This window comes from Ceratotherium simum, chromosome 34 (genome assembly GCF_057802395.1).
Source record: "Ceratotherium simum simum isolate JZ-2026a chromosome 34, ASM5780239v1, whole genome shotgun sequence".
NCBI lineage: Eukaryota > Metazoa > Chordata > Mammalia > Perissodactyla > Rhinocerotidae > Ceratotherium > Ceratotherium simum.
In genome coordinates, this window is record NC_141933.1 from 1,327,460 (window position 1) to 1,350,714 (window position 23,255).

Genomic DNA, 23,255 nt, shown 5'->3' on the forward strand with positions numbered 1-23,255 from the left:
TCTTAGGCATCACGGTGCTTCTTAAATTTCAGGACGGGATCCTAAACCCTCACGCCGCCTCCTGCACCTGCGCCGCATGCTGCGATGACATGACCCTGGTAAGTCGGGAAGGTCAACCCGGTGCAGAGTTAAGAGTGCACGGTGAGCGGACGGCGTGAGCAAGCCCGGGGCTCCTCTGCTCCCTGGCGCTCTCCCCTCTGTCCTCTGCCCCGCGGAGAGGCATCATCCCCGCTCCTCTCTAGGTCTTGTTTGTCCCCTGTGTCCCTGGCAACCCTTTGGATCATCTAGGGGTTCTTGTCAGTGTCTCCCTCAAATTGTTTTTAGACATTACTCTGATACTGACGCCTGCACGGGGGCACCTGGTCGGCCTGAGTAGTTGCTCACAGAACGTTAAAGGAGACTTTCTGAAATGACGGAAAGCTCCCATGATATCACTGTCTTAACCCCAATACCAGACACACACAGTTTTTTTTTTTTTTTTATGGCTACAACAAATGTATATTTGCCATTTTATATTCTGCATTTTTTAACATTATGTCATGAAAATACTGCACTGAACTTATACCTGTATAGAGCTTCTAATGTCTTGGAATAGTTCCTTATCCTAATTCTTAACTGTTTTCATGATACAGCATCCATTTATGATAAAAACTCTGAATAAAATGGGTATAGAAGGAAAGTATCTCAACATAATAAAGACCATATATGAGAAACCCACAGCTAATATCATCCTCAATGGTGAAAAACTGAAAGCCATCCCTCTAAGACAAGGAACCAGACAAGGATGCCCACTGTCACCACTCCTATTTAACATAGTACTGGAAGTCCTAGCCAGAGCAATCAGGCAAGAGAAAGAAATAAAAGTGATCCAAATTGGAAGGGAAGAAGTGAAACTGTCACTATTTGCAGATGACATGATTTTATATATAGAAAACCCTAAAGAATCCACCAGAAAACTTTTAGAAGTAATAAACGAATATGGTAAAGTTGCAGGATACAAAATCAACATACAAAAATCAGTTGCATTTCTGTACACTAACAACGAAGTAGCAGAAAGAGAAATTAAGAATACCATCCCATTTACAATTGCAACAAAAAGAATAAAATACCTAGGAATAAACTTAACCAAAGAGGTGAAAGATCTGTACACCGAAAACTATAAAACATTTCTGAAAGAAATTGAAGAAGACACAAAGAAATAGAAAGATATTCCGTGCTCTTGGATTGGAAGAATTAACATAGTTAAGATGTCCATACTTCCTAAAGCCATCTATAGATTCAATGCAATCCCTATCAAAGTTCCAACAATATTTTTCACAGAAATAGAACAAAGAATCCTAAAATTTATATGGAACAACAAAAGACCCCGAATAGCTAAAGGAATCCTGAGAAAAAAGAACAAAGCTGGAGATATCACACTCCCTGATTTCAAAATATACTACAAAGCTATAGTAACCAAAACAGCATGGTACTGGCACAAAAACAGACACACAGATCAATGGAATAGAATCGAAAGCCCAGAAATAAACCCACACATCTATGGACAGCTAATCTTTGACAAAGGAGCCAAGAACATACAATGGGGAAAAGAAAGTCTCTTCAACAAATGGTGTTGGGAAAACTGGACAGCCACATGCAAAAAAATGAAAGTAGACCCTTACCTTACACCATACACAAAAATTAACTCCAAATGGATTAAAGACTTGAATGTAAGACCTGAAACTGTGAAACTTCTAGAAGAAAACATAGGCAGTACGCTCTTCGACATCGGTCTTAGCAACATCTTTTCAAACACCACGTCTGACCGGGCAAGAGAAACAATAGAAAAAATAAACAAATGGGACTACATCAAACTAAAAAGCTTCTGCACAGCAAAGGAAACCATCAACAAAACGAAAAGACAACCTAACAATTGGGAGAAGATATTTGCAAACCATACATCTGATAAGGGCTTAATCTCCAAAATATAAAGAACTCATGCATCTCAACAACAAAAAACTACCAACCCAGTTAAAAAATGGGCAAAAGACCTGAACAGACATTTCTCCAAAGAAGATATACAGATGGCCAACAGACACATGCAAAGATGTTCAAAATCACTAACTATCGGGGAAATGCAAATCAAAACTACAAGGAGATATCACCTCACGCCCGTCAGAATGGCTATAATTAACAAGACAGGAAACAAAGTGTGTTGGAGAGGATGTGGAGAGAAGGGAACTCTCATACACTGCTGGTGGGAGTGCAAACTGGTGCAGCCACTATGGAAAACAGTATGGAGATTCCTCAAAAAATCAAGGATAGAACTACCATACGATCCAGCTATTCCACTGCTGGGTATTTATCCAAAGAACTTGAAAACACCAATGCATAAAGATACATGCACCCTTGTGTTCATTGCAGCGTTATTCACAATAGCCAAGACTTGGAAGCAACCTAAGTGCCCATCAAGGGACGAATGGATAAAGAAGATGTGGTATATATACACAATGGAATACTACTCAGCCATAAGAAACGATGAAATCCAGCCATTTGTGACAACATGGATGGACATTGAGGGTATTATGCAGAGTGAAATAAGTCAGAGGGAGAAGGTCAAATAGCGTATGATTTCTTTCATTAAGTAGTAGATAATAACAACAATAAACAAACACATAGGGACAGAGATTGGATTGGTGGTTACCAGAGGGGAAGGGGGGAGGGAGGAGGGTGAAAGGGATAATTCGGTACACGTGTGTGGTGATGGGTTGTAATTAGTATTTGGGTGGTGAACATGATGTAATCTATGCAGAAATAGAAGTACAATGATGTACACCTGAAATTTTTACAATGTCATAAACCAATGTTACTGCAATAAACAAAAAATTTAAAAAAAAAAAGAACAAATGTTTTCATTGATTTTAATATATATGGCTCTATAGCTTTCAGAAGTGTGATACTAATTTGTAACGTATGAACATACCAGTTTTGTTTCAGCTTCCTTAGTGTTGAATATTATTTTAAAATGTTTATTTATTTATTTATTTTTTGTGGTGTGTGTGCGGAAGATCGGCCCTGAGCTAACATCTATTGTCAATCCTCCTCTTTTTGCTGAGGAAGATTGGCCTTGGGCTAACATCTGTGCCCATCTTCCTCTACTTTATATGGCATGCTGTGACAGCATGGCTGGACAAGCGGTGCGTCAGTGTGTGCCCGGGATCCGAACCGGCGAACTCCGGGCTGCTGAAGCAGAGTGCACGCACTTAACTGCTACGCCCCTGGCTGGCCCCCTAAAATGTTTTAAAATTAGCTCAAAAGCTGCTTAATGCGATTTTATTATTCATCTGGTTAATTATTAGAAGATTTGAAAGAAAATTTAATTGGAGTGAAATCATGTACTTGAGTGGAAACACTAAATACTCTAAAATTGTCTAGTTTGTTTATAGATTAAATGTGATTCTAGTAGAATAATCAATAGGATAGTTTGTGAAAATCAAGTAATTTTAAAGTTCATTTGGGAAAACTAATAGGTGGGGTTCCCAGAGATCTTCCCGGCATAAAAGAGCAGCAGGAGGGAGTTCGTTCCCCTGGAAGTTGAGGATACGTGGGCAACAGAACTTGTTCCAGTCACTCCAGATGCTGAAATGCTTTGGTGTAGATCTAACAAAACGTGCAGAATTTGTATACTGAAAACTGGAAACTGCCGATGCAGAGGGAAGACCTGGATACCTGAAGAGAAATCCTCTATCCACGACGGGAAGACTCGACATAGCAAAGGGGCCATTTCTCCCCACGTGGATCTGTGGGTCTAACACAATTCCTGTCAAAATCCCAGCAGGATTCTTTGTAGATATAAACAAGCTGATTCTAAAATCTACATGGAAAGGCAAAGGAAATGGGGTAGCGGAGACAGTTTTGAGAAAGCAGACTGGAATTGGAGGAACCACAGCACATGACTTAAGACCTGCTGTTGCGGTGCTGCGATCCGGACGGTGTGGTACCGGTGAAGAGAGAGGCCCGCAGGCCCAGGGCACAGACCGGAGCGTGCACAAGGAGACTCGAGGTCGTCTCTGCCACACGTGGTGCTGGCTCAACTGAACATTCCTAGGCACAGAAGTGAACCTGGACCTAAACCTCACACTTGATGCGCAAGCGACTTCAAGGTGGATCAGAGATCCAAATGTAAAACATAACACTAAAACTTTTAGAAGAAACACAGGGGAAGATCTTGGTGACCTAGGACTAGACTGAGGGTTTCTTAGACGTGAAACCAAAGGCACCATCATAAAATGAAACTCAGTCAGCAGACTTCACGTTTGAAACTGTTGGCTTCCACTTTGGGAATGGTGGTGTGAAGAGCTCCATGGCCCACTCCAGAGAAATAACTGTAACTGGGAATATTATTAAAAAACAACCACTTTAGGTCTCTGGAAGTTGTCCTAGGGGCTTACGACAAATAGCGGAACGTTCATGCTGGAAGGTCTCCGAAGGCTCTGCGAGAACGGTGGGAGCCTGGCCTTTGAGCCGGGACCTGCCTCCTCTGCTCCCTCCTGCTCAGCGGGAGAGGCTCCACTCCAGGTGGGCGTGGCCAAGAAAACAGGGTCCTTCTCCCCGTAGCTCCCAGTCAAGGGAGGCAGGATTGCACTGGGAGGGGCAGGCCACTAGCATTTCTCATTCTCCCCGGCCTCGAGTGGCAGGAACCAAATTCTAGGCAGAGGCTCTCCCCGGGCATAGCAGGGCGAGAATACCGAGGCCTCACTTGTCCTCATCCCGGCTGGCTCAGTGGTGGAGGCCACACCGAGAGAGGCAAGGTGAGAAAACTAGTACAGCTGCTGTCCCTCTGATGGACGTGAGCACTGTTCCTGCTCCAGCTCCGGAGCAGGGCTCAGAGATGTGCCCTGAGGGAGAGGCTGGCCCTGAGAACAGAGAGCTCCAGAGCTCTCCCCAGAGGAACTGGCTTGATTTAGAACAGAGTGTGGGGACATTCAAGCCTAAGGTGCTCTCAAGAACAGTGGAGGTTTCAGTGGTGAGTGTGAGAGGAGGCCGGCAGTGCACGGTGGAGGTGAGTGTGAGAGGAGGCCGGCAGTGCACGGTGGAGGTGAGTGTGAGAGGAGGCGGCGGTGCACGGTGGAGGTGAGTGTGAGGAGGCGGCGGTGCACGGTGGAGGTGAGTGCGAGAGGAGGCGGCGGTGCACGGTGGAGGTGAGTGCGAGAGGAGGCGGCGGTGCACGGTGGAGGTGAGTGCGAGAGGAGGCGCCGGTGCACGGTGGAGGTGAGTGCGAGAGGAGGCGGCGGTGCACGGTGGAGGTGAGTGCGAGAGGAGGCGCCGGTGCACGGTGGAGGTGAGTGCGAGAGGAGGCGCCGGTGCACGGTGGAGGTGAGTGCGAGAGGAGGCGCCGGTGCACGGTGGAGGTGAGTGCGAGAGGAGGCGCCGGTGCACGGTGGAGGTGAGTGCGAGAGGAGGCGCCGGTGCACGGTGGAGGTGAGTGCGAGGAGGCGCCGGTGCACGGTGGAGGTGAGCGTGAGAGGAGGCGCCGGTGCACGGTGGAGGTGAGCGTGAGAGGAGGCGCCGGTGCACGGTGGAGGTGAGCGTGAGAGGAGGCGCCGGTGCACGGTGGAGGTGAGCGTGAGAGGAGGCGCCGGTGCACGGTGGAGGTGAGCGTGAGAGGAGGCGGCGGTGCACGGTGGAGGTGAGCGTGAGAGGAGGCGGCGGTGCACGGTGGAGGTGAGTGTGAGAGGAGGCGGCGGTGCACGGTGGAGGTGAGTGTGAGAGGAGGCCAGCAGCCACGAGAGCAACAAGCTAAGCCAGAGATGCAGGGAGAGCGACAGCTCTGAAGAGGCCTCGTGGGTGGACAGACCCCAGTGGTCTCCCTTGGAGCCACCCCATCAAGGAGCCCTACTGCGACTGGATCCGGTGGTGGAGCCGTTTATGCCGCACACTGTTGAAACGGGAGCGGTCAGCTGGGTGTGACACCAGCCGACGCCGACACCTTGATGGAGCTAGAAGCCCCGCAGCCAGAGGTGACCGAGTGTGTGCCCAGGGCTGCACGCTGTGGGGGAGAGACCTCTCGGGGGGTGCAGCCAGGTCACCAGCAGACAGGCAGCGGCAGGGAGCCTTGGAGAAGAGGGGTCAGCCTCCACAGCTGCTACAGCAGATTCCCAAAACGTCCAGTTTTCAACATAAAGTACGAGACATGCAAAGAAGCAGGAAGGTGTGAACCATACAGAAGACAGGCGGCAGGCAGCAGACATGGCCCGTGAGAGGCCCAGGTGTGGGCTTGGACAGACAAAGGCTCCCGGGCAGTCTTTCTCTTCCGAAAGCTGGAGGGAGTTCCCGGAAGATGTCGGTCTGCTCGGCTCCGTCAGCATCTTCCCAGCATTCTGGAGGCTGGGGTCCATGGTCCAGGGGCTGACTGGGGTCCTGGCGGGGCCCCTTCTGGCCTGCAGGCAGCTGCCTTCTCTGCTCACGTGGCAGAGGGAGAGAGGCTCTGGTGTCCCCTCCCACAAGGACACTAGTCCCTTCGCTCAGGGCCCCTCCCTCATGGACTCAGTTAACCTTTGGTACCGCCTCATTCCGAGCACAGCCACGCTGGGGTCAGGCCCCACATGTGGACACTGGGGGAACACAGTTCAGTCCAGGGCAGAGGTTATGGTGACAAAGTCTCATCAGGTGGAGAATATCAATAAAGAGACAGAAATTATAAAAAAGAACCCAGTGGAAATTCTAGAATTGAAAGTAAAGTAACTGCAGGAAAAATTCACAAGAGGGCTCCACAGCAGATTTAACTGGCAGCGGAGAGGGCCAGCGAGCCTGCATGGCCTCGGGCTCCCTGGGGCTCAGCACCGAGTTGGGGCCTGGTCCTTCCCTGAGCTGGACGACAGGAATGGGGCGCGGTCCTTCCCGAGCTGGGCGACAGGCGGCAGGTTGTCCCATCCTTGAGGGCCTGGTGAACCGCTGCCCTGGGGCCTTCGAGGGGACATCTTGTGTTACTTTCGGTTTTCCGTGGTCCCTGGTCCATTGAGGTTTCCCTCTTTAGTTCATTAGTGCACTCCGTCTTCCTTTCCTGTGTGTCTGGATGGAGCGTCTGCTGGAATGTTCTCTTGTTTTGGGCTGTGGTCTCCTCTCCTTCCTCCTTCACTTGGTCCCCATTTGTTTTCTGTCTTCTAGGAATTCCTAAAAATTCCTTATGTTAACGATACCCTTTCTTGGTTTGAAGCACTGTTCGTCATATATTCTTTTTTTTTTTTTTTTTTTTTTTTTAAAAATTTTATTTATTTTATTTTTTCCCCCCAAAGCCCCAGCAGATAGTTGCATGTCATAGCTGCACATCCTTCTAGTTGCTGTATGTGGGACTCGGCCTCAGGATGGACGGAGAAGTGGTGCCTCGATGCGCACCCGGGGTTCCGGGATCCGAACCCGGGCCGCCAGCATTGCAGTGCGCGCACTTAACCACCAAGCCACAGGGCCGGCCTCGTCATATATTCTTTGCGAAAGTACTATTTCTGTCATTTTAAGGAATCGGGGCCTTAGAGAGAGGTAAGATGGTTGAGCGCAGCTCGCCGTGTTGCTTGTGCAGCCAGAAGGTGAGGCTGTCCGCTGGTCAGGAGTCGAGAGTACAGACGGCCTTGTCCACGCTCGAGCATTTCCATACGTCTCACTTTCTCCCCCAGAGCGGTCCCGTCAGGCTCTTTGTCCCCTACAAAAGGCGCAAGAAGGAGAACGAGCTGCCCACAACTCCGGTTAAGAAGGATTCGCCGAAGAACATCACGCTGCTCCCCGCCACCGCCGCCACCACCTGTGAGTTCGCGGGAGACACTCTCCCTCGTTACTCCGTGTGTCTCCACGTATGGCGTTCGGCCGTGGGATCCTCGGGTGAAAGCAGACGCCGTGGCGCAGCAGGAGAGTCAGCACCCCCTCTCCTCCCTCCCTGCCCTGCCTGTGCCCCTGGGGGTTGGCCCCAGGCGGGCGGGGGGTCTCCCTCGTGCCGAGCGTGCAGCCCACACTCAGGAAAGGCCTCCCCATCTCCCTGGGTTCCTCAGCCTGCCCTCGACGGGGCTTTCCTGGGGAAACGGGTGCAGGCCGCTGAGAGCGTGGGGACCAGGAGACCTAGTCCTTGGTTAGTCCAGCCAGCCCAGGCCCCCGAGCGGCGACAGCGTTAATCCCATCCGAATGAAGATTTCTTTGAAAAGTTTTGGTTTTAGCAGTCTTAGAAATGCTCCCCCGTCATAGGTAAATCTGCTGCCGTTGTCTGGGCAAGGGGGTCAGGAGAATGGAGGGAAAATCGGGCTTTTTTAACCGCACGGTGGGCGGGAAAGATTTAGAGATGGGGAGAGACCCTAATGGAGAAAGTCTATCAGCAACTCACGCGCTTGTCAGACTGTGGATCTGAGTTGTTTGCATTTATGGAGAAGTGTCTCTAAGCCCCTGCTGGCTCTCTCGGCCCGAGTCCCGTGGGTGGTAAATGCAGGGCGACCCCGGACAGGGCAGCGTCCCGAACGGCAGGAGTGTCCTTGGGAGCTGGGCAGCCCGGAGGAGCTAGAGCAGCAGAAATGCGTGGGGAAGTGGATGTCTTTTTCTTCAACTTTGATGAAAATGCTTTTCTTAATTCAAACTACAAAGTAGTTTTTGAATTATTTTAAGTTTCATTTTTTGTCTCCCACCGACGCAGTACATTCACACGTTCGAAGTTCACACAGTGTGAACGGTGTGTAGGGAAGTCTGTCTCGGCCCTGGGTCTTCTCCCACAGGCCCCCAGGGTCACCGGTGTGTGATGAGTCCTCGCAGAGGGGATGGCGCGTGTGCGGGGGGTGTGTGCTGTGTCCACGCTTTGGCCCTAGGCTCCTGAGGTCTTTCTGAGGTCTGTGCTGGGGGGCGAGCTGCCTGGGCCTGGCCGTGCCGTGAAAAGCACTCCTGCCTTTCCAGTCACCGTGACCCCCTCAGGACAGATCACTACCTCCGGCGCCCTGACCTTTGACCGGACATCCACCGTGGAGGCCACCGCCGTGATCTCGGAGAGCCCGGCCCAGGGCGATGTCTTCGCGGGAGCCACAGGCAAGTTGTCTGAGCACCTGCCCGGCACTTAGAGGGGCCTCGAACAGGGGCGTTTCATTGGTAGGGAGTGGTGCGGGCACCTGGCAGGTAGGGGTGTGTGGGGTGGGTAGGGTGTATGTGGGGGTGGGACAGGTAGGTGTGGGGGGGCGGGTAGGGGTGTGTGTGGGGGGCAGGTAGGGTATATGTGGCGGTGGGGCAGGTAGGTGTGGGGCGGGTGTGGGGTGTGGGGGGCAGGTAGGGGTGTGTTGGGGGGCAGATAGGTGTGGGGGGTGGGTAGGGGTGTGTGTGGGGGGCAGGTAGGTGTGGGGCAGGTAGGGGTGTGGGAGTGACAGAGACCATGGAACCTGAAAAGCTGACAGTGCTCACAGAGTTTGGGGACCCCAGCTCTAGACGAGCGCCGTCCGATAGGAACATGTGACCATGGTGTGTGGTTGTCAACATTCTAGCGGCCACATTGGGAAAGTAGAAGCAAACAGTGGGAAGTAACTTTTGTACTGTGTTTTATTTCACCCAATATATCCCAAATACTGTCATTTCAATAGTTTAGACTCCCGCATTTCCAGGGCTCGGTAGCCACACGGGGCCCAAAGCCACCCGTTGGATGGTGCAGCTGTAGACAGTTTGAGATTTGAAATCTGTGCAGCCGGCAGCTGGGTCACGAGGCCGTCTTGTCCCCTTTCTCTCTGATAGTCCAGGAAGCCGGCGTGCAGCCGCCGTGCAGAGTCGGCCACCCGGAGCCCCACTACCCCGGCTATCAGGACAGCTGTCAGATAGCACCCTTCCCAGAAGCAGCGCTGCCGACCGCTCATCCCAAAATAGGTCAGTGTGGAAGGATTCACGGCACGCGGGGTGTGGCCTCAGAATTCTTCTTGTGAGAGAAGGTCTGAGTGAGGTACCGTTGGTTTGGGGTTTTTCCACTGCTGCGCTGGATCGGGGGCCGCCTGTGTTTGTGAGTCGGGTCCCGTGTCAGTGTGTGTGTCGTGTAAGGCTGCTTCGGCTGTGACGGCAGAGTGCTCACGGAGAGGCCGTGGACCACGAAGCCTAAGTGCTGTGGGGCCCTTCCAGAGGAAGCCGGGTCTTCCGTCTGCCTGCGCCCTGAGGCTGCGCGCTCCCCGGCCGGCCCGCCGCCCCAGAGCCGGCTCCAGCACTCACGTTTGCTGAGAGAAGGGGTAGGGGCACAGACGTGGCATCGCGCCCGCGGAGACTTAGAGGTGATGTCACACTGCATCTGCCTTTGGATTTTGGTTTTTCACTTCGCTTCAGATTTTGGACACGTGCCTGTATCATTAGACTTTTTTGAAGGAGCATCATTGTCCCATCTGGTGGACATTTGTATTTTTACGTTTCTCTCCCTTACAGACGATGGAGCAAAGATAGAAACTTGTCGTAAGTGTAGTACATGCCCTCCCTTCTCATTCTCGCTGACTTGTTTCATCATTGTCCCCTTTGCCTGTTCAGACTCTTTCCATCCTGAAAGCTCACCAGTGGCTCTGCCTCCTTCCCACACCTTGCCTTTGGCCCCAGCCCCTGGCCCAGGGTGAGCCCCTCGGCCATGCCGCGTCCCTGGTGAATCTGCTGGGGCCAGGGGGCCTGCCCGGCCCTGGATGAAGGTGTGCCCTCCCTGTGTGGCCAGCAGGGTCTGCATGCGGGCGCCCCTCAGCCCATGCCCACCTGCGTGCTCATTTACTCTCTTCAGTGTGGCCTCGTGGTTTCCTGTTGTATTCAGTGTGTTGTAACCTGTTAGTGTCATTATTTATGCTCAGATTATCCCAGATTTGGCCAGCGGAAGCCCTTTGAACTGCTGCTGCGTTCTCTGCCCTCTGACCTGCCTCATCTTTCTTGGAGCACTTCCTTAATTTCTGGCACAAGGAGGCGCTGGAGGCTCCTCCAGGAGTCCTGACCCCATTAGCGGGGCATGGTGTTTCAAAGCCGAGGTCTGGCCCTGCTCGCAGTGGGCTGGAGCTGCTCGTCATGGCTCTCGAGCGCTGTGTGTCTCGTTCCAGCCCACATCCACTGACCCCGAGTTGGGAGCTGGAAAAAGGCCTTGGTGGAGTGTTGACACCAGGAAAGTGGCAAATGCTACAAGTCAGGGTTATTTTCCTGGAAGGCTGGGTGCTGGACACTTAACAGCACACACTGGGTGCACTCGTTGCTGTTGGGGTGTCTCTGCCCCAGCCATCAGTGGGCAGAGGCAGGGAATGTGTGCGCCCACATGTGCATCTGTGTTCTAGGTCTGTCTCCATTTCCCGTCCAAAACCACAGGGTTCATTCTCATTTCTTCCCTTTCCATCTTTGTAACTTTCCTCTCCAACCATGAGAAACCCAACTCTCGTTATCCTTAGTCACTTCCCGTGTGTGAGCACAGACGTCCGGGAGGACTTCCTAGTGAGCGGAACCAGCCAGGAGACTTGAGTTCTTTGTCTGGTGTACTGTGGCTGCGATTCAGTCTGCAGCCACTTCCCTCACCTGTCCCTGCCCCCTCGCTGCTCTGTGCTGCTTCGTGCACCTTGCCCAGGGCGTGTTTTGCTTGCGGTGTGTCGGTGTCATATAGAACGTCCCACTTCCAGCCTGTACACACGTGCGGCCTTAGCAGGAGTGTTCTGGGGGCGGCATTAGGAATTGTGAAGCGTGGAGCTCTGAACACGTGGTGTCTCCACCTCTGCTGGGGTGTCTGCGGAGGCGGTCACGTGCCATTTATGCCTAGCGATCACTTCACCACCTGCCTTTCCGACATCTGATGAGAACTTTGAATGGAGGGCATTCTGAAGCTAGGAAATGTGTTAATTTCTTATTTTATTTTGCTTCAAACATTCTAGTGTTGACATCGCTGCCGGCCCTGGCGGTGCCCCCCTCCACCCCAACCAAAGCCGTTTCTCCCACCGTGGTCAATGGGCTGGAGATGTCAGAACAGCGGAGCTGGCTGTACCTGGAAGAGATGGTCAATTCCTTGCTCAATACTGCACAGCAACTGAAGACGCTGTTTGAACAAGCCAAGCAGGCCAGCTCCTACCGGGAAGCCGCGGTGGCCCAGGCTCGAGTTCAGGCAGATGCAGAGCGGAAAGAGGTAAGGTTAGCACAAGCAGAGATGGCGGCCGTGGTTGCGCCTCCGCTGGCTGCTGTGGCCCGCAGTCGTTATTTACATTGGCTTACAGAGCCCGCCCCTTGCCTTCCTGGAAAAGGAGGACTCAGAGAATCATTTATAGGGGCCGGCCTGGTGGCATAGTGGGTAAGTTCACACACTGCACTTTGGTGACCCGGAGTTCACAGGTTCGGATTGTGGGCATGGACCTACACACCGCTTGTTAAGCCATGCTGTGGAGGCGTCCCACATATAAAGTAGAGGACGATGGGCACGGATGTTAGCCCAGGGCAAGTCTTCCTCAGCAAAAAGAGGAGGATTGGGAACGGATGTTAGCTCAGGGCCAATCTTCCTCATCAAAAAAAAAAAAAAAAAGAATCATTCATATATTAAGGTTTTCTTATAGATAAGTGACAGCTGTTATTGGTGAAGTGTTTGCATTTTGCATAAGTAAGACTGGTTTGCTTCGAAAGGGAGAACCGTTGCACACACACCAGCCATTCTGCATGCTTGCCTGTAGTGGACGTTGTTTACACTTGCAGGGTGTCGTTGTGCAGTCGCCGTGTGTCTTGTACTTTGTTAAGTTTGGAGAAACGTCCTTTGGTGGGTCTTTGTGGCGGCTGTCGGGGCAGGTGCACGTCCCCGGTTCCGAGTGCGCAGCCTCATGGCCCCACTCTTGCCACCTGCACCTCAGCGCCCCGCGGAGACCGTCTCCTCCACCCTCCTCGTCACGGGTATTTCACTGCCGGCTTCCAGCGCGTTCTTCAGAAGTGGGGTCCCGTGCGTGGCATCGAGGTTGACAAAGCTTCACGTCCAGGATGTTTTCCAGCAGCTTCTTGTTCCTGCAGCACAAAAGTCACTCAGCCCCTTGGCTGCTCTTTCTATAAGGTCTTCAGATGCCTTGAGGCTGCAGCCCTCCAGGCGACTGAGGGTGCGGGTGGGGCCGCCACTGAGATGCCCAGGATGAGCCGCGTAGTCAGAGTCCCCTGGAGAGAAGGCGGTGGTCCTGGGAGTCCCCGCGAGTTACAGGATTGGGACGAGACAGGGGGCAGTGAGGGCCTGTGCGCCTCAGCCCGCCCGGAGAAGGCATCCTGGGTGGGCAGTGGAAGGCCGAGCAATGGGAGAGTAGTGACGTGTTTTCACGTGAGCTTTCTCAGTTGCGGTAAATGGGGACCTCGGTTTGTAAACAAAAGTCAAATTGATTTTTTTGTACAAAATCTATATAAGAAAAAATTTTTTCATTTATTCCTAATTTTTATAGATCAGAGGAAAGAAAAACTTCTCAGCTTCTTAATTTTGGAAATGATTTCTCAATATGTGATTTTAATCTCTTATTAAATTTAATTTAAATTAAAATTTAATTTTAATTTGTTTTCAAGGAAGAAAAATGTTGCTTCTGCTGTTGAAGAAAGATAATTTAAAAATACTTTAAAAAAATATAATTCCAAACTAATACATACTCAACACTGAATTTTATAGAAAAGAGAAAAGCATCAAGGCCAAAAAAAAAATCTGTAATCTTTTTACCCAAAGATAATGACTGTTAACATTTTCAAGTACTTGAGGATTTTCTTGATTTATTACCACTACTGGTTTCTAATTTGATTCCGTTTGGGTTAGAGAATATACTGTACAATTTCAATTCTTTTAAATTTATTAAGACTTATTTTATGTTCCAGTGCATGCTCTATCTTGGTGCACATTCCACGTGCACTTGAGAAGGTTTCCTTAGTTATTGGACGGGGTCCTGGGAGGCCTTTAGTAGCGTGGTTAATATGCTGTTCGAATCTTTCCCCTGCCCCTGAAGAGCTCCCTTTAGCATTTCTTGTGGTAAAGTCTGGTGGCTGGGAGTCCTCTCGGCCTTTGTCTATCTGGAAATGTCTCTAGTTTACCTTTACTTTTTTTTTTCTTTTTTTGTTTTTTGAGGAAGATTGGCCCTGCACTAACTCTGTTGCCAATCTTCCTCTTTTTTTTCTCCCCAAAGTCCCAGTACATAGTTGTATGTCATAGTTGTAGAGTTGTAGCTCTTCTATGTGGGACGCCGCCTCAGTGTGGCTTGATGAGCGGTGAGTAGGTCCGTGCCCAGGATCAGAACCAGTGAACCCCGGGCCACCGAAGTGGAATGCGCGAACTTAACCGCCGTGCCACCGGGCCAGCCCCCATTCACCTTTACTCTTGAAGGACATTTTCGAGTGAAACAGAATTCCGAGTCGTCACCGTTGTTTCTTCCAACACTTTGAAGATGTCATTCGTCATCTCGTCCCCGTGGTTTCAGCCGTTGTCTGTGTTCTTTGTCTCCTACGTGTAACGTCCCTCTGGGTGCTTCAAGCATTTCTCTTGTCTTTGGTGTTTAGCAGTTTGTCTACGAGGTGCCTGGCTGCGGTTTTCTTCACATTTGAGCTTCCTGGGTTTGCTGATGTTTTATGGGTGTCTGGAATTGTTTTCCTCAGGTGGGCTAAGTGACGCAGATACAGGATGACAGTCACGAGGAAAAAGTTTACACTCACAGTTCTCTAGAAATAAGAGGCATGCCATGCCACGCTGGGCCACGCAGGGCCACACTGGGCCACGCCGGGCCACCTGAGGAAGCACCAGGTCAGTCAGGAGGCAGAGGGAGCAGGGAAAAGGTGGGCAAGAGCCTTCACTGTGGTTTCCATGGGAAGGACCCAGCAGGGTGAGCAGGCTTAGGGTTGGCCAGTGGGCTCTGGGGCCTAGGGGCTGTCCCTGGTTGTTGGGACCTGTCCTGGGTGATCAGGGCAGAAGCCCACTGGCCTGGAGTGTGAGAGCCCTGTAGAGGAGGAGGTCGGGGTGTGGGCTCTGGACTGGCTGGTTTACATCTGAACGGCGAGCTCCCGGGAGTTGTTGACTGTTTCCGGGAGTTAGCTCACTGCCCCTCCAGGGTCAGCAGGGCCCAGGCACGTTCTGGCGTTGAGATGCAGAAATGAAGAGACAACGTTAACACGGTTGAGCTCCCTGGATCTTCATCTTGGTTTTCCCCTAGTTTGGAGGTTTTCAGTCACTGTTTTTATGAATATTCTTCGTGCCCTGTCTCTCCGTCTCCTCGTTTCACTTACAGGTATCGTGTGTCTTGACTGCTTGGCAGTGCTTTGTGGGTCATGAGCCTCTGGCCTTTGGTTCCCAATCCTTTTCCTTTCCCTTGTTCAGACTGGATAATTGCCATTGCTTAGTCTTGAGGTTCACAGAGGCTTCCTTTGGTCTCCAATATGCCAGTAAGCCCCTCTGGTATATTTTTCATTTCACTTATTGTGCTTTCTAGATTTAGAATTTTGGATTTAGAATTTCTGTTTGGTTCTTTAGCATTCTGAGTCCAGTCAGGAGCTAGAAATGGTAGGTTAAACAGAAAGTTTAAAGAATCATCAACTATGATGAGAGAGTTACTATAGGATACGAGAAACTACATGGCCCGCTAGGTCTGATGGAAAGTACCCAGCGAAGAGCACGAGGAAGGGGCTCCATCTCCCAGGCAGAAGGTGTGGTTCTCAGGATATCAGAGAAGTTTGCTGGTCTGGAGTTTCTGGGCAAGCGAAAGGCAACCCTCTGGTGTCGCTGGGGGAGCAGGCAGTCAGGAACTGATGGTGCGGGCATGCCAGGGGCTCCGGGCGCCAACACGGGCAGGAAGCCTTCGGACCATGCAGGGGCTCTGGTTTCTGTGTGAGGGGCTGCGGGAAGGTTATTGCCAGACCGAGGCTGCAGGTTTGCAGAGGGACCGTGTCCTGGGCTGTGGCTGGGCAGTGCTGCACTGGGTGTCCTGACACCCACACAGCCCTGGCCTGTGCTGGGAACTGCAGGAGAGCCCCTCCTTCTGTGTCACCCCCTCCTCTCCTGAGAAAGCATGCCCTCGTGCTCACGTGCGAGGAGAGATGCCCGAGGATTGTGTTGTCGCAGAGAACAGTGAATGCTGCCTGCATTGCCGAGAGGCAGCTAAGTTGAAAATCTACTCCGTTCTTCTTGTGGTTTCCTTTTCTCTGCTTCTGTTCCCCAGCTGGCTACTCAGTACGATCATCTCTTCCTTGAGTTCATTGCACGTTTTCATAATAGTCTTTTAAAATCTTAGCTAATCCCAACATTGGGATCATCCCAGGGTCTGTTTCTGTTAACTGCTTTTCCTCTTGCTGATGGATCCTATTTTCCTCTCTTCACATGTCCAGTAATTTCTGGTTGTTTATTGGACATTTTGGTTTATTCACGGTAGAGACTCTGACTTGTGTTGGATTCTGTTATCTTCCTTGGAAAAAGCAGTTGAATTCCTAGCCAGTCATCTTAACCTTGTGGTGGCTGTCGTTATGCTTTGTTAGGGCAGGTCTGACACCTCCTTAGTCCTGCATCTGGGGAGGTGTGGCTTTTCTAGGTTTTACTGGAAAGCCCGAGGTTTTTACTGCCCCTTCAGCCCAGATGACCGTGGCCCCTTGTTGGTGTTGTAGCCCCCCATACCTCTCGTGGAAAAGCCCCCCACATTCTTCGTGGCCGCTGATTCCTTTCTCTTGGGTTGAATCCTCTCCAGTTCCTGTGTGCTTTTAGTTGCTTTTGAGCCTTTGAATCATTGTTTTTTGTGTCACGTCCACAGTTGTCTGAGAGAGGGTCAGCCCCACACGGGCTGCCCTGGCGTTACCAGAACGGTCGGTCTGCAGTCGTGCTTTTTGTGTTTGAATAGTATGTGGGACACACGTAGCAAAAGTGGTACCATGCTGTTGTGTAACCCATCTTTGATAATTTAATTTCTATGTATTTGAGGTTATAAATATTTTACCAGTCCTGACGTTTAATACTTAACTGTGTCTGGTTTTTCAGTTATAGACGTCTTGCTTGTTGTGACACATTCCCATTTTCACGTGTTTCTGATCGTATACTTCAGATAAATCCCTAATATGCATAATGAAAGAGCAGAAATATTTTTTCTTCATTGAAATGTAATTCACATCCATAAAAATTAACCCTTTGAAAGGGCACAATCCAGTAGTTCTTGGCATATTCACAAACTTGTGCAACCACCACCACTGTCTAATTCCAGAACATTTCATTACTCCCAAAAGAAACCCCAGACCCATTAGCAGTCACTCCCTACCCCGCCCCTCAGGCCCTGGCAGCCACTGATCTGCTTTCTGTGGGTTTGCCTCTTCTGAACACGTCCTAGGAATGAAGTCATAAAATAAAATATGAATTCTCTTGTGTCTGGCTTCTTTGACTTGGCATGATGTTTCAAGGTGGATCCATGTTGTAGGATGTATTGGGATTTCGTTCCTTTTTATGGCTGAATGATATTTCGTTGTGTGCTATTGTGAATACTGCTGAAGAATGCTGCTCTGAACATTTGTGTACAACTTTTTGTAGAAATGTATGTTTTCAGTTCTCGTGGGTTTTGGAATTGCTGGGTTATATGGTAACGTGATGTTTAACGTTTTGAGGAACTGCCAACCTGTTTTCCAAAGGGCTGCACCGTTTCCTGTTCCTGGCAGCAGTGTGTGTGGGTTGCAGTTCCTCCCCACGGTGTTTCTGAGTATTGCCGTCCTCGTAGGTGTGGAGTGGTGTCCACTGCGGCGTTGGTGTGCATCTCCCTGACGACTGAGGACGTTGAGCTTCTGTTCCTTTGCTTCTCGACCACTTGTATGTCCTGTTCGTATCTTCAGATCCTTTGCCCGTTTTTAAAATTGGGTTATTCATGTTACCTTAGAAAAAGCACTTTTTAAAAAAATCAATGTAATTGTAACAATTAAGGTTATTTGTTGATTCCGTAAATAGTATTGATCGCCTGTTATGTGGCAGGTACCTAGTCACTGAACAAGTGTTGCTGGTTCTTGTAATTTTTCTTTTTGGTTTTTGCGATTTTTCTCCCGGAATCAGAAGGGATTTGAGATCATTTTAAAGGGAGGGACAGGAACCTGAGGTGTGGCCGTTCCCTGCGTGCCCCGAGGCCCAGGCCGTGCAGGGGACAGCTGCCAGCTCCCTGGCTGGTCCCTCCTTCAGGTAAAGAAGCCTGTTTCCGCACAGCTGCCCGGGGCGTGTCTAGGGGATGAAAAGGAAGGAGCGTCTGACGTGTCTCGCTAATTCAGGTTGTACGCAAAAGCGTAAACTGGAAAACAGTCACTTGTGTTCTGACTTGGAACGCTCCCTGAACCCTGGGTTCCCAGCCAGGGACCTGGGCTATGCTCGCCCCTCCCCAGGGTGGCTGGTGGAGGGCGGCCCCCCGCTGCTGAGATTGCGTTTGGGGACACCTGCCGTGTCCACCCGCGCCCTCCTCGGCCTCCTCCCGTTAAGGCCTGGAGCATCCGGGCCTCTCCCTCCCCACGCACATGGGGCGGGCAGCTCGGGGTCAGGGCACTGGCTGTACAGAAAGCTGAACTTCGTGCTGGCAAGGAAATGAAAGAGGACGGTATTTTTGACTTTCAGTTTTACATTTTTCATTGCCAATTTTGTGGACCTTTCTTTCACAGAGTAAAATTTATAGTTTAGACACATTTCCTCCCTTCAGTGAAAGTTCCAAATGAGACATGGGATGAAAACGAAAGTGGATTAAAACATACCGGAGTATTTCTAGCCTCATCCGGTATCTTGGTAACTTTCGGAGAAATGGGGAATGTTGTGAGTCAGCTGTGAGTTTTATTTGTCGCAGAGGAACAGCCGATGAGCTCATAGTCACTTTCATCCTCATTTCACATTTAAAAGGTCTAGAAGCTGAATTCCTGTGACCCAAAACACGTGACGAGGTGGCAGTCTGTCCCTAGCCTCCCGGCTCTGTCCCTGGCCTGATCACCAGGCCGCCCCTGGGCAGGGGGTGCTGACATCAGGGCTGTGGGGTCAGCAGGAACATCTGCTGTCGCTGGATTGGCGACTTCTCCACCCCTGGAAAGCAGGGCTTTGCATATTATTTGTAATTTTATGTATTTCTAAGAAAGAAATGCGACATGAAATCCTTTTATCCTCAAAATCCCCTCTTTGGTAGAAGAATGCTAAGCCTTTTAGTTAGAGGGCCGAGCCTGAGCCTCCGCTGCCCCCGCTGCCAGCGTCCCCCCGTTTGAGCCTCTGGGAGAGGCTGGAGCTGTGACAGGCGCGCGTGTCCTCCCAAGCTGTCGGCAGGATGTGGCATTCTCGAGTAATGTTATGAAGGCCGAGCACATAACCTGTAAGAGGCCAGGTGCCATGCGTCCGTTCCCGTCAGTCAGTGTCACCGGCCGGGGTGGACGCTGTGCGGCTCGGACACAGAGTCTCATCGTCCGTGTGCTGGTGGTGTGAAGCCCTGCTTCTCGGGGTGACCAGGCTGACGGTCCTGCTTGCACACAGGGTTACTGTGTTCAGCATGGTGTGTTGAACCTCTCTCACAAGGGGCAATGGCTCTGATCACTGTGGTTCCGTGATGACCCAGCCCTTGGGCGCTGGGTCCCTGTGAGACGGTGACTCCAGTTAGAGCAGATGACCCCAGCTCCACTCTCCAGGGAGCTCACGGGGCCTACAGGGTGGTCGGAATTGCTGAGGCTCCGACGTGAGCGGCGTGCCAGTGAAGGGACTCAGACCACGGCCCTAAAAGCCCCTGAGACAGTGGTGAGGAGCAGCCTGCGGGGGCTGGGGACAGTGTGGGTCGTGGGGAAGAGGAGCAAGGAGGCCAGTGGGGCACACATGTCGTCTAGGCTGTTACCCACGGAGAGTGCTGAGTGGCTTTCTGCTGAGGGATTTGCTGTGACGAGAAAGTTCAGCATCAGCCAGAATGGCCATGAATCTCTGTTCCCTGAGCCTCTACCGTTGGAGCACAGGAAGAAGCTCTTATGCCATCACAATGCTGTTATTTGCAAGTCCTACTTCTATTTGATTGTAATGTTGGAAAGAGTCCAGGGCTGGAGAGGCAGACACTGACAACTGCTGGCCTGGAGACATCCTGTAGGGCGCTTTCCACTGTGTCTTCCCGAGAGTGCTGGGGGGCGTGGGAGAGAAAGACAGGACGCGAGAAGGCTGTGGGAATCAGAGAGGTTGCACGAAGCCGCCCTCGTGAGCTTCTGGAGTGAGAACGCAGGCCCTTGCAGCAGCGGGGGGGAAGGTTTGGGGCTGCCTGCCCTGACATTTTATTTGGGATTTTGTTAAAAATCAAGTTTAGCCCAGCTGAAACTATTAAGGAGATTTTTGCCAGTTTTAATCATGGGGTGTTTGCATTCGTGTGTCTGTAATTAGCTCTGCAGAGATTAAACAGGGCAGAAGAGCAGATGCCCTTCCCCATCAAGGGCATGGTGTCTGGCAGAAGCTGGCCATGTGGCTGCAGGTCTTGGGCCGACTGCCACGGCCCCAGGCTGGGGCCGGTGTGCCTGCTCTGGCCCCATCTCTCCTCCCCTGGTCTGTGTCCGTGTCTCTTAGCCCTTTCTCAGGCTTTCTCTGATCTTGCTAACTTCCCTTTTAAGAGGTAAGTATAGCATAGTGCAGAAGGGAGGAGGGGTACGTGCAGGGGCCTCGCCTCGGGCCCTGGCTCGGCCAGCTGAGCTGCCACAGCAGGTGTTTATTCTCAGCCCCCCGGCGGCCGAGCGGAGGCTGCAGGCGGGCTGGGTGCGGGTGAGGCCTCTTCCTGACCGTGTCCTCACATTGGGGAGAGCCCTCTGGTTTCTTTCTCTTGTAAGGGCACTGATCCCGGCATGGGGCCCCAGGCTCATGGCCCCATCTACCCCCAAAGGCCCCAGTACCCAAAGGCTCAGCATATACCTTTTGGGGGGCATCACAGGCAGTATGTGGGCCCAGAGGTTTCTCCCCTTAAAGTGACTCCCCTCCCCACACTTGGTCCCCGAGCTGGTCCACTCCTCTTGGATGGGGGGAGCTAGGAGTATTTCTGGAATCTTCTGCATGGGAGAGTTGTCTTTTGTCCATTTCTTTGTTTGTATCGGGGTGGGCTCATTTGTATGTATTTTATTGTGGGGCTCTGTCCTAGACGTGTGCTACTTGTGCTCACATGGTTGCCCCTTTGGCTCCCGTGTCCACGCCCATCCTCGTGTCTCTGAACACCTCCCTCCTTTCTGGCGCTGGAAGAGCTCCAGGCCCACCTTGGGCATCTCCGGCCCCGGCCCTGAACCAGCCGCTTCTCCAAGGGGCCCAGGTTCCTTCACTGGAGGACGGTCTTAGGAACCAAGATCTGGGCGGGGGTGCTCCTTGCCCCCGGGTGTCGTGGCTTCTGGGCCTCAGCCGGCAGCACGGAGACGTGTGTACAGACACGGCTCTCAGTATTTCCGTCCCTGGCCCTCTGTCCTTGTGCATGGAGCTGAGTTCACGCTGCTGTGTCTGACTCTGATCCATACCCCAGGGTATTTTTTGTTAAAAGATAATTTTCCCAAAGGGTGTGTCGGGGAAGGCCCGAGGGGTTGTAAGTACTTACTCTGCAAGAGAGGCGCCAGCCCTGTCAGGTCTCATTCATTATGGCAGGCTCTTGATTTAGTTCAAAGCTGTTTATTAAGTGCTTACTGTATTCCAAGAACCGTGCTGGGTGTGAAGGGCACAAGTAGGGGAGGTCCAGGTGAGTGCGTGCTCTCGGCCGTCAGAGGGACGAGTGTGACACCAGAGGACTTGCAGCCCCCGAGGACGGTGACGAAGGCTTGTGCTGTGTGGGCTCAGTGTGTACCGGGCGCCCTCCCGCCGAGCACCCCGCCCTGTGGCCGTTCCCTGTGTGGGGCCCGGAGCCTCGCGCCTGGGATGCCACAAGCTGCGCCAGACCTTCGCGGTCCCTGGCTGCCTCTGTCTGTGGTACAGACTTTGTCATGTAAAGCCGGGGCACTGCGCGCTCCGCTACTGGCGGCCTGGGTTCGGATCCCGGGCATGCACCGACGCACCGCTTCTCCGGCCATGCTGAGGCTGCGTCCCACACACAGCAACCAGAAGGATGTGCAGCTATGACATACAACTACCTACTGGGGCTTTGGGGGGAAAAAGGGAAAAAAAGGAGGAGGATTGGCAACAGATGTTAGCTCAGGGCCAGTCTTCCTCAGGAAAAAGAGGAGGATTAGCATGGATGTTAGCTCAGGGCTGATCTTCCTCACAAAAAAAATAAATAAATAAACTTATAAAAAAAACAAATAAAGCCGGGGCACTGAGCTCGTCCCTCAGAGTCCGCCTAACACTCACATTTTCTGAAGTGAGCGAGTGCACACTGGGCGTGGTTTTATGGGTGGAAAAATGTTAGTCACAGTAAACACGACATTTTGCAAAGAAGGAAGCTGAAATTCAGAACAGAAACTAGAACCGGTTTGCTCTTCTGTACACACATGCAGAAATTGTGGTGGACGTGGGATTTGGTAGGATTGTCAACAGGCGTGTCGGACCTGTCTGTGCTGTCACACGCCGACCCGATGACCCGTCAGCAAAGGCCCCGCCTGCGTTCAGGGTTGCCGGGTGTTCTCGCCGGGCCTCACCTGGGCCCCTCCTGGGCCTGGCACATGTCTCCACCTCAGAGAATTGACAGCAGAGCTCACAGCTCCTGGATAGTCAGGCCGCCAAGGCCCACCGCGGACGGCTTTCCTTACCTGTGTGTGGGCCCCAGTGGGTTGAAAAAGCTCCGGTCGTGTAATTTAGGGACAAAGCACACAAAACGTTGACTTCGGTGCCCCACAAGGATCAGCTCGGGCTGGGGGGTGCAGGGGGTGGAGCCTAGGGGCAGCGGTTGACAAGAGCCCACGAATGGGCCCCCGGCAGCCGGGCCCAGCGGGCCGTCTCCAGGGCCTGGACAAACGCTTGGGAAATGTTCTCGGTGGCTGAAAGTTCTGTTACTCCCAGGTTTGGTTTCTGTCCTCGGTGGAGATGAAATTTGAGATCTGGAGAAAAGGTTACATGTGGACGTGGGACAAATTTCCCAGTCATTGAGTGCAAGTCCCCTTAGAGGAAGAGGGAGTGTGCGTCCGGCAGCCCTGGGGATGGGCACGCGTGCGTCAGCGTCCGCAGGCAGATGGGGCAGCTCCCCGGCTGCACGGCGCGTCTCGGGTGACGGCGCAGGTGCCCCACGCTCACGCTCTTGTGTGTTTCTTGCAGCAGTCCTGTGTCAACTGCGGCCGCGAGGCCCTGAGCGAGTGCACCGGCTGTCACAAGGTCAACTACTGCTCCACCTTCTGCCAGCGCAAGGTAGCGTGCCCTGCCACCCCCACTCCGCCGTGACAGGCTGCACACGGGCACCCTG

At 52.0% G+C, this 23,255-nt stretch overlaps 1 protein-coding gene across 3 annotated transcripts in view; it reads left to right on the top strand.

The window, feature by feature from the left end:
- DEAF1 (DEAF1 transcription factor) overlaps positions 1 to 23,255 on the top strand; it is a 35,729-nt gene that overhangs the window by 8,216 nt on the left and 4,258 nt on the right. For 2 of the 3 annotated variants that reach the window (XM_004441048.3, XM_087422436.1), the window contains 6 exons: positions 33 to 98; positions 7,650 to 7,776; positions 8,902 to 9,030; positions 9,721 to 9,849; positions 11,847 to 12,094; positions 23,111 to 23,200. In XM_004441048.3, the coding sequence (XP_004441105.1) occupies positions 33 to 98; positions 7,650 to 7,776; positions 8,902 to 9,030; positions 9,721 to 9,849; positions 11,847 to 12,094; positions 23,111 to 23,200 (789 nt within the window). The remainder of the gene's footprint in view (positions 1 to 32; positions 99 to 7,649; positions 7,777 to 8,901; positions 9,031 to 9,720; positions 9,850 to 11,846; positions 12,095 to 23,110; positions 23,201 to 23,255) is intronic. The other variant, XM_087422435.1, reaches the window with a different exon arrangement.